General features: G+C 50.3%; 1 protein-coding gene across 1 annotated transcript in view; it reads right to left on the bottom strand.

The window, feature by feature from the left end:
* Nucleotides 1–352: 352 nt before the first annotated feature.
* The window catches only part of LOC115206667 (homeobox protein cut-like 1), a gene marked incomplete in the record, with an annotated part of 109,749 nt that continues 99,804 nt past the window's right edge, over nt 353–10,297 (bottom strand). Inside the window, 1 exon segment of the mRNA XM_029773853.1 lies at nt 353–1,479. Coding sequence (XP_029629713.1) covers nt 1,300–1,479 — 180 coding nt within the window.

Below are 10,297 nucleotides of genomic sequence, written 5' to 3'. Positions count from 1 at the left end.
CATCGCAATATATATATAAAATAATAATAATCGTTGGAGGACACTAGGAGAAGAAATCAAGGTGGTTCCTCTTCAGTTGAGTGGTACACCAGAGATCCGGCCGGCCAGGCACCATCACATGGCTGCTAGCAGGACCACACAGGGGTCAAAGGTCATTCTTCCCTCAGTAATTATGGAAACTTGGCCTTTAAAAAAAAAATAAAAAAAATGTAGGTTTGATTCTTCTCTTCAGCTGAATCATCTTGCTCCACACACACACACACACACACACACACACACACACACACACACACACACGATGTAACAAGGTTAAAAAGTCGCGCTGCTCTTACAAGAACACACCACCAGTGGAGAGAAAAAGGCAAAAGGTTTGTAACAGTCACAGGACAGTGTGGGAAAAGAGGAGGCTGGACACCCTGTGGGGACAGGACACTGAGGTTTATCTTCTAAACTAACACATTAAACATTCTCCTCCTATGAGTGTCCATCCTTTAAAAAGCCCCTGGTCCAGCTCTAGGAGAAACCCCAGGTCAGCTCTGTCTGTCTGTGGTGCATTCTGCCAGTAACTGGTGGTGTTTGGAGGTACCTGCCAGTAACTGGTGGTACCTGCCAGTAACTGGTGGTGTTTGGGGGTACCTGCCAGTAATTGGTGGTGTTTGGAGGTACCTGCCAGTAACTGGTGGTGTTTGGGGGTACCTGCCAGTAATTGGTGGTGTTTGGAGGTACAGTACCTGCCAGTATCTGGTGGTGTTTGGAGGTACAGTACCTGCCAGTATCTGGTGGTGTTTGGAGGTACAGTACCTGCCAGTATCTGGTGGTGTTTGGGGGTACCTGCCAGTAATTGGTGGTGTTTGGAGGTACAGTACCTGCCAGTAACTGGTGGTGTTTGGGGGTACAGTACTTGCCAGTAACTGGTGGTGTTTGGGGGTACAGTACTTGCCAGTAACTGGTGGTGTTTGGAGGTACAGTACTTGCCAGTAACTGGTGGTGTTTGGAGGTACAGTAAGCCCTGTGGCCAGCAGGACGACTAAGTGATTCTCAGTAAAAAAAAAGAAGAGACTCAGTATTCAGAAAGCCTAAGATTCCCTCATTTTTGTCTTCTAAGTGTTCATTATATCTTCTTATATATCTTGGTTTGGCAACCACTTCTCTCCTTTCTCTCAGGAAAGAGACTGTGTATAAAAAATGGCCAATGAGCTTGGCTTTGGCTGTGCCCTCTTCTGTCCAATAGGAGAAGACCAGGGGGACAGTCAAAGGGCAGAGGTTGTGAGGTCATGAGAAAGGGACGTGGGCGGAGCTTCAGAACTCCCACTCAGACGGGTCTTCCTTGCCGGCAGCCTTCTCCAGTCTGTGGATGATATTGTCAAGGTTGGCAGCTTTCTTCCTGCGCAGGGTATTGTCCCTGGGGTTCCTAGCCGGGGTTGAGGGTTGACTGGAGGGGGTTGAAAGAGAGAGACCTGCCTCAGGGGGACCGAAGAGGCTGCTGCTGCTGCTGGAGACCGGCCCGACCGAGCCTGAGGTAGTGCAGTTTCTCTGGGCAGGGGATCCACCTGTCACCCCGGCTTCAACCCCGGCCTCCATGTCCTGGTCCTCAGGGGCTCCTCTGTGCCTCCCGTGGTGCCCCTCCACTGTACCTTCTGACTCAGTCCCGTCACAGCTGTCCCCCTCCCCTGCTTTAGCTGCTGCCGCTGACCCTGCAGCCTGAATCTCTTCTATGAAGAGCTCCCTGCGGATACGAGACCTGGGGAGGGACGGAGAGCAGGGGGTTAAAGACTAGGTCTATGAAGAGCTCCCTGCGGATACGAGACCTGGGGAGGGACGGAGAGCAGGGGGTTAAAGACTAGGTCTATGAAGAGCTCCCTGCGGATACGAGACCTGGGGAGGGACGGAGAGCAGGGGGTTAAAGACTAGGTCTATGAAGAGCTCCCTGCGGATACGAGACCTGGGGAGGGACGGAGAGCAGGGGGTTAAAGACTAGGTCTATGAAGAGCTCCCTGCGGATACGAGACCTGGGGAGGGACGGCGAGCAGGGGGTTAAAGACTAGGTCTATGAAGAGCTCCCTGCGGATACGAGACCTGGGGAGGGACGGCGAGCAGGGGGTTAAAGACTAGGTCTATGAAGAGCTCCCTGCGGATACGAGACCTGGGGAGGGACGGAGAGCAGGGGGTTAAAGACTAGGTCTATGAAGAGCTCCCTGCGGATACGAGACCTGGGGAGGGACGGAGAGCAGGGGGTTAAAGACTAGGTCTATGAAGAGCTCCCTGCGGATACGAGACCTGGGGAGGGACGGAGAGCAGGGGGTTAAAGACTAGGTCTATGAAGAGCTCCCTGCGGATACGAGACCTGGGGAGGGACGGCGAGCAGGGGGTTAAAGACTAGGTCTATGAAGAGCTCCCTGCGGATACGAGACCTGGGGAGGGACGGAGAGCAGGGGGTTAAAGACTAGGTTGGGCGATATTACTATAGTATGGTCAAACGACGATGATTGACGGCCATCGTCGATGGTGAAGACATCATGATGTGACAGACTATGGTTTCGTTTATTTGAACTTGACTGGCGACGTGCGGTACAAAACCCTGTTCACAGCAGTAATTATCCTATTCCTATTGGCTATAGACTATTTCAATCTATATGTTATATACAGAAAGCAAGAAATGAATGTAGGTTTGACAGAGCGGAGAATTCAACCAAAGCAGCGCAAAATTTCCAGAAAGAAAATATTGTTTCTTTACCTCCGACTACAGCCCAGGCCCTCAGACTACAGCCCGGGCCCTTAGACTACAGCCCGGGCCCTCAGACTACAGCCCGGGCCCTCAGACTATAGCCGTATATTGCATTTTATTTTTTATAAACAGACACTCCTTTACTATATTGTGTCTAACTGTTTATTTTTTTTTAAAGTAGCCTATATTCCCTTCTCTCTCTCCATTCTATAGATTATGAATATGACCGAAGGCTAAGTTTCATTGTTTTATTCATGGCTTTCTCCTAATCAAACATTGAATGTAACAGTGGTCCATCTCAAAGTTATTGTAACAGCCTAAAAAAACGTACAGTAGCCAGAGGACTAATAACGAGACAGAACAAAACATATCAATAGCCTATAGAAACATTGAATGACATTGAATGACCAGTTTAATCACACCCAGACAGAACACACCTAGACACCCACACACCCACACCTAGACACCCACACACCCACACCTAGACACCCAGACACCCACACACCTAGACACCTAGACACCCACACACCCACACCTAGACACCCAGACACCTAGACACCCACACACCTAGACACCCACACCTAGACACCCAGACACCCACACACCTAGACACCCACACACCTAGACACCCACACACCTAGACACCCACACCTAGACACCCACACACCCAGACACCTAGACATCCACACACCTAGACACCAAGACACCCAGACACCCACACCTAGACACCCACACCTAGACACCCACACACCTAGACACCCACACACCTAGACACCCACACCTAGACACCCACCCTGATGTCTATCCTACCCTGATGTCTATCCTATCCTGATGTCTATCCCACGCTGATGTCTATATTACCCTGGTGGCTATCCTACCCTGATGCCTATCCTACCCTGATGCCTATCCTACCCCGATGCCTATCCTACCCCGATGCCTATCCTACCCTGATGTCTATCCCATCCTGATGTCTATATTACCCTGATGTCTATATTACCCTGATGTCTATATTACCCTGATGTTATCCTACCCTGATGTCTATCCTACCATGATGTCTATCCTACCCTGATGTCTATCCTACCCTGATGTCTATCCCACCCTGATGTCTATTCCACCCTGATGTCTATTCCACCCTGATGTCTATTCCACCCTGATGTCTATTCCACCCTGATGTCTATTCCACCCTGATGTGTATCCTACCCTGATGTGTATCCTACCCTGATGTCTATATTACCCTGATGTCTATATTACCCTGATGTCTATATTACACTTATGTCTATATTACCCTGATGCCTATCCTACCCTGATGTCTATCCCACCCTGATGTCTATCTTACCCTGATGTCTATTCTACCCTGATGTCTTTTCTACCCTGATGTCTATATTACCCTGATAGAGTGGAAGATAGCAGAGAAGTTTAGCCTCGTACTAGTTGTTATGGAAGTAGAACTACTATGTGTTTACTTCATACATGCAACATCAAGTCCCACACAAGGGAGGGAGAAACGATGGGGAAACCAGGAATCAGCGGATGAATGAAACCAGGAAGCAAGGGATAAATGAAAACAGGAAGCAGCGGATGAATGAAACCAGGGGATAAATTAAACCAGGAAGCAAGGTATTAATGAAAACAGGAAGCAAGGGATACATTAAACCAGGAAGCAAGGGATACATTAAACCAGGAAGAAAGGAATAAATGAAACCAGGGGATAAATTAAACCAGGAAGCAGGGGATTAATGAAAACAGGAAGCAAGGGATACATTAAACCAGGAAGCAGGGGATTAATGAAAACAGTGCAGTAAGGGATGAATGGAACCAGGAAGCAGTGGGTGAATGGATCACTTTAATTTTTTTTATTTCACCTTTATTTAACCAGGTAGGCTAGTTGAGAACAAGTCCTTTATTTAACCAGGTAGGCTAGTTGAGAACAAGTCCTTTATTTAACCAGGTAGGCTAGTTGAGAACAAGTCCTTTATTTAACCAGGTAGGCTAGTTGAGAACAAGTCCTTTATTTAACCAGGTAGGCCAGTTGAGAACAAGTCCTTTATTTAACCAGGTAGGCCAGTTGAGAACAAGTCCTTTATTTAACCAGGTAGGCCAGTTGAGAACAAGTCCTTTATTTAACCAGGTAGGCCAGTTGAGAACAAGTCCTTTATTTAACCAGGTAGGCCAGTTGAGAACAAGTCCTTTATTTAACCAGGTAGGCCAGTTGAGAACAAGTCCTTTATTTAACCAGGTAGGCCAGTTGAGAACAAGTCCTTTATTTAACCAGGTAGGCCAGTTGAGAACAAGTCCTTTATTTAACCAGGTAGGCCAGTTGAGAACAAGTCCTTTATTTAACCAGGTAGGCCAGTTGAGAACAAGTCCTTTATTTAACCAGGTAGGCCAGTTGAGAACAAGTCCTTTATTTAACCAGGTAGGCCAGTTGAGAACAAGTCCTTTATTTAACCAGGTAGGCCAGTTGAGAACAAGTCCTTTATTTAACCAGGTAGGCCAGTTGAGAACAAGTCCTTTATTTAACCAGGTAGGCTAGTTGAGAAAAAGTCCTTTATTTAACCAGGTAGGCTAGTTGAGAACAAGTCCTTTATTTAACCAGGTAGGCTAGTTGAGAACAAGTCCTTTATTTAACCAGGTAGGCTAGTTGAGAACAAGTCCTTTATTTAACGAGGTAGGCTAGTTGAGAACAAGTCCTTTATTTAACCAGGTAGGCTAGTTGAGAACAAGTCCTTTATTTAACCAGGTAGGCTAGTTGAGAACAAGTCCTTTATTTAACCAGGTAGGCTAGTTGAGAACAAGTCCTTTATTTAACCAGGTAGACTAGTTGAGAACAAGTCCTTTATTTAACCAGGTAGGCTAGTTGAGAACAAGTCCTTTATTTAACCAGGTAGGCTAGTTGAGAACAAGTCCTTTATTTAACCAGGTAGGCTAGTTGAGAACAAGTCCTTTATTTAACCAGGTAGGCTAGTTGAGAACAAGTCCTTTATTTAACCAGGTAGGCTAGTTGAGAACAAGTCCTTTATTTAACCAGGTAGGCTAGTTGAGAACAAGTCCTTTATTTAACCAGGTAGGCTAGTTGAGAACAAGTCCTTTATTTAACCAGGTAGGCTAGTTGAGAACAAGTCCTTTATTTAACCAGGTAGGCTAGTTGAGAACAAGTCCTTTATTTAACCAGGTAGGCTAGTTGAGAACAAGTCCTTTATTTAACCAGGTAGGCTAGTTGAGAACAAGTTCTCATTTAAAACTGCGACCTGGCCAAGATAAAGCAAAGCAATGCGACACAAACAACAACACAGAGTTACATGGAATAAACAAACATACAGTTAATAACACAAAAGCAAAAAGCAAAAAGTCTATATACAGTGTGTGCAAATGGCGTGAGGAGGTAAGGCAATAAATAGGCCATAGTAGCGAAGTAATTACAATTTAGCAGATTAACACTGGAGTGATAAATGTGCAGATGATGATGAGCAGATGGTGTTGTGTAAGTAGTGATACAGGTGTGCAAAAGATCAGCAAAGTAAATAAAAACAATATGGGGATGAGGTAGACACCCACACCCAGACACCCACACACCTAGACACCCACACCCAGACACCCACACCCAAACACCCACACCCCTAGACACCCACACCCCTAGACACCCACACCCCTAGACACCCACACACCTAGACACCCACACACCTAGACACCCACACACCTAGACACCCACACACCTAGACACCCACACACCTAGACACCCACACACCTAGACTCCCACACCCAGACACCCACACACCCCTAGACACCCATACACCTAGACACCCCTACCCCTAGACTCCCACACCCCTAGACACCCACACACCCACACACCCCCACCCCTAGACACCCACACCTAGACACCCAGACACCCACACACCTAGACACCCACACACCTAGACACCCACACCCCTAGACACCCACACCGAGACACCCACACCCACACCGAGACACCCACACACCCACACCCCCAGACACCCACACCCCTAGACACCCACACACCTAGACACCCACACACCCAGACACCCACACACCCAGACACCCACACACCCAGACACCCACACACCTAGACACCCACACCCAGACACCCACACCCCTAGACACCCACACCCCTAGACACCCACACCCCTAGACACCCACACACCCAGACACCCACACCCAGACACCCACACACCTAGACACCTAGACACCCAGACACCTAGACACCTAGACACCTAGACACCCAGACACCTAGACACCCACACACCTAGACACCCACACACCTAGACTCCCACACCCCTAGACACCCACACCCAGACACCCACACCCCTAGACACCCACACCCCTAGACACCCACACCCCTAGACACCCACACCCCTAGACACCCACACCCCTAGACACCCACACACCTAGACACCCACACACCCAGACACCCACACCCAGACACCCACACACCTAGACACCTAGACACCCAGACACCTAGACACCCAGACACCTAGACACCCAGACACCTAGACACCCACACACCTAGACACCCACACACCTAGACTCCCACACCCCTAGAAACCCACACCCAGACACCCACACCCAGACACCCACACCCAGACACCCACACACCCACACCTAGACACCCACACACCCAGACACCCACACACCTAGACACCCACACACCTAGACACCCACACACCTAGACACCCACACCCAGACACCCACACCCAGACACCCACACCCAGACACCCACATACCCACACCTAGACACCTAGACACCCACACACCCAGACACCCACACACCTAGACACCCACACACCTAGACACCCACACACCTAGACACCCACACACCTAGACACCCACACCTAGACACCCACACCCCTAGACACCCACACCCAGACACCCAGACACCCACACACCCAGACACCCACACCCCTAGACACCCACACCCCTAGACACCCACACACCTAGACACCCACACACCCAGACACCCACACACCCACACACTCAGACACCCACACACCCAGACACCCACACACCCACACCCCTAGACACCCACACCTAGACACCCACACCCCTAGACACCCACACACCTAGACACCCACACACCTAGACACCCACACCCCCACACCCAGACACCCACACCCAGACACCCACACACCTAGACACCTAGACACCCAGACACCTAGACACCCACACACCCAGACACCCACACACCTAGACACCCACACACCTAGACACCCACACACCTAGACTCCCACACCCCTAGACACCCACACCCAGACACCCACACCCAGACACCCACACCCAGACACCCACACCCAGACACCCACACACCCACACACCCAGACACCCACACACCTAGACACCCACACACCCAGACACCCACACACCTAGACACCCACACACCTAGACACCCACACACCAAGACACCCACACACCTAGACACCCACACACCTAGACTCCCACACACCTAGACTCCCACACCCCTAGACACCCACACCCAGACACCCAGACACCCACACCCAGACACCCAGACACCCACACCTAGACACCCACACACCCAGACACCCACACACCTAGACACCCACACACCTAGACACCCACACACCTAGACACCCACACACCTAGACACCCACACACCTAGACTCCCACACCCCTAGACACCCACACCCCAGACACCCAGACACCCACACCCAGACACCCACACCCAGACACCCACCCAGACACCCACACACCTAGACACCCACACACCTAGACACCCACACACCTAGACACCCACACACCTAGACACCCACACCTAGACACCCACACCTAGACACCCACACCTAGACACCCACACCCCTAGACACCCACACCCCTAGACACCCCACCCCTAGACACCCACACCCCTAGACACCCACACACCTAGACACCCACACACCTAGACACCCACACACCTAGACACCCACACACCTAGACACCCACACACCTAGACACCCACACACACCTAGACACCCACACACCTAGACACCCACACACCTAGACACCTAGACACCCACACACCTAGACACCCACACACCTAGACTCCCACACCCCTAGACACCCACACCTAGACACCCACACCCAGACACCCACACACAGACACCCACACCCAGACACCCACACACCTAGACACCCACACCCAGACACCCAGACACCCAGACCTTCTGTTTTAACAGCATTATCTTTCGTCCAGTTGCATTTGATTTCGCGTTACAGCCCAACTGTTGTGTTCGAAAATGTGTATTTTTAGATTTTTTACAACGATAAAGGCAATAGCATCGTACATCACAATGGGTTTCATGGGTAGATAATCACAGTCCCCCCCCCCCCAACTCCAATGGGTTCATACCTTGTCAAGTGCTTAAAGATGTGCTAAACGTGCTTAAAGAAAGCTCATAACACAGTAACTGACCTGTAGTTGTGGAACCAGTTGATAACAGTGCTGGTCTTCAGGTTGAGCTGGGAGGCCAGCTCCTCAATGGTTTTAGGGGAGGGGTAGGGTTTCTCCTGGTAAGCCCTCTTTAGAGCCTCCTTCTCCTCGGGACCCAGAACCACCCGGACCTTCTTCTGGTACAGCTGAGGTCGTCGTTGGTGCTGGGGGCTGGAGCTCTGAAGGAAGTCTGGCCCTGCCAGGCCACCGTCCACAGAACGGCTATCACTCAGCGAACTGTGGCGTCTCTTCAGGTAGGCTGGGGGGGAGAGACAAGAGGTGAGGATGAGATATTGTGGTAGATAAACACAGTGTACTGGTACCAAAACCCACTAGGGGGCGATAATGTCTACCTTTAGCAATACAAGGAACAAAGTGTTAGCCTCTGAAAGCATCACATGCTACAAATGTGTAAATAACAGCATGGATTTGTTAGTGCCTTAGGCCGCTGCACCACTCGGGAGCCCAATCTCCTACAGTACAGTACACACTGATCCAATGACCCAATAAAAGAGAAGAACAATGTAAATACAAAACAAGGCTTCAAGGCCATGTACATGTGTCTGTAGCCTCTAAGTGATACACTACACAGGGCCTTTCCTCCCAACTCTGCTATTGGCCTGGTCCCACTGCTCTGGTCTGACCTTCTAGTGACAGTCACCTTTTTGCCTGCGCTCAGTGAGCTTCAACATGTGGTGCAGCCTCTCACCTCCAGGCCTGCTGTGGGCATGCTCAGTGTGAGGGGACAGAGAGAGCTGGGGAAGCCAGGCCTGCTGTGGGCATGCTCAGTGTGAGGGGACAGAGAGAGCTGGGGAAGTCAGGCCTGCTGTGGGCATGCTCAGTGTGAGGGGACAGAGAGAGCTGGGGAAGTCAGGCCTGGTGTGGGCATGCTCAGTGTGAGGGGACAGAGAGAGCTGGGGAAGCCAGGCCTGCTGTGGGCATGCTCAGTGTGAGGGGACAGAGAGAGCTGGGGAAGTCAGGCCTGGTCCCAGATTTGTTTGTGCTTTTGCCTGCTCAGTTGTCAAAGCAAATCATGTTTCGCAAACAGCTGATGTCATGACTTTTCCTCTTTTGTCCTTTCTATCATATCTATCTACAGCAACACACACACACACACACACACACCCCCCCCCACA

This window comes from Salmo trutta, chromosome 13 (genome assembly GCF_901001165.1).
Source record: "Salmo trutta chromosome 13, fSalTru1.1, whole genome shotgun sequence".
NCBI classification, from domain to species: Eukaryota; Metazoa; Chordata; class Actinopteri; order Salmoniformes; family Salmonidae; genus Salmo; species Salmo trutta.
The sequence above is the reverse complement of the archived record's forward strand: the minus strand, read 5'-3'. Positions and strand labels throughout refer to the sequence as shown.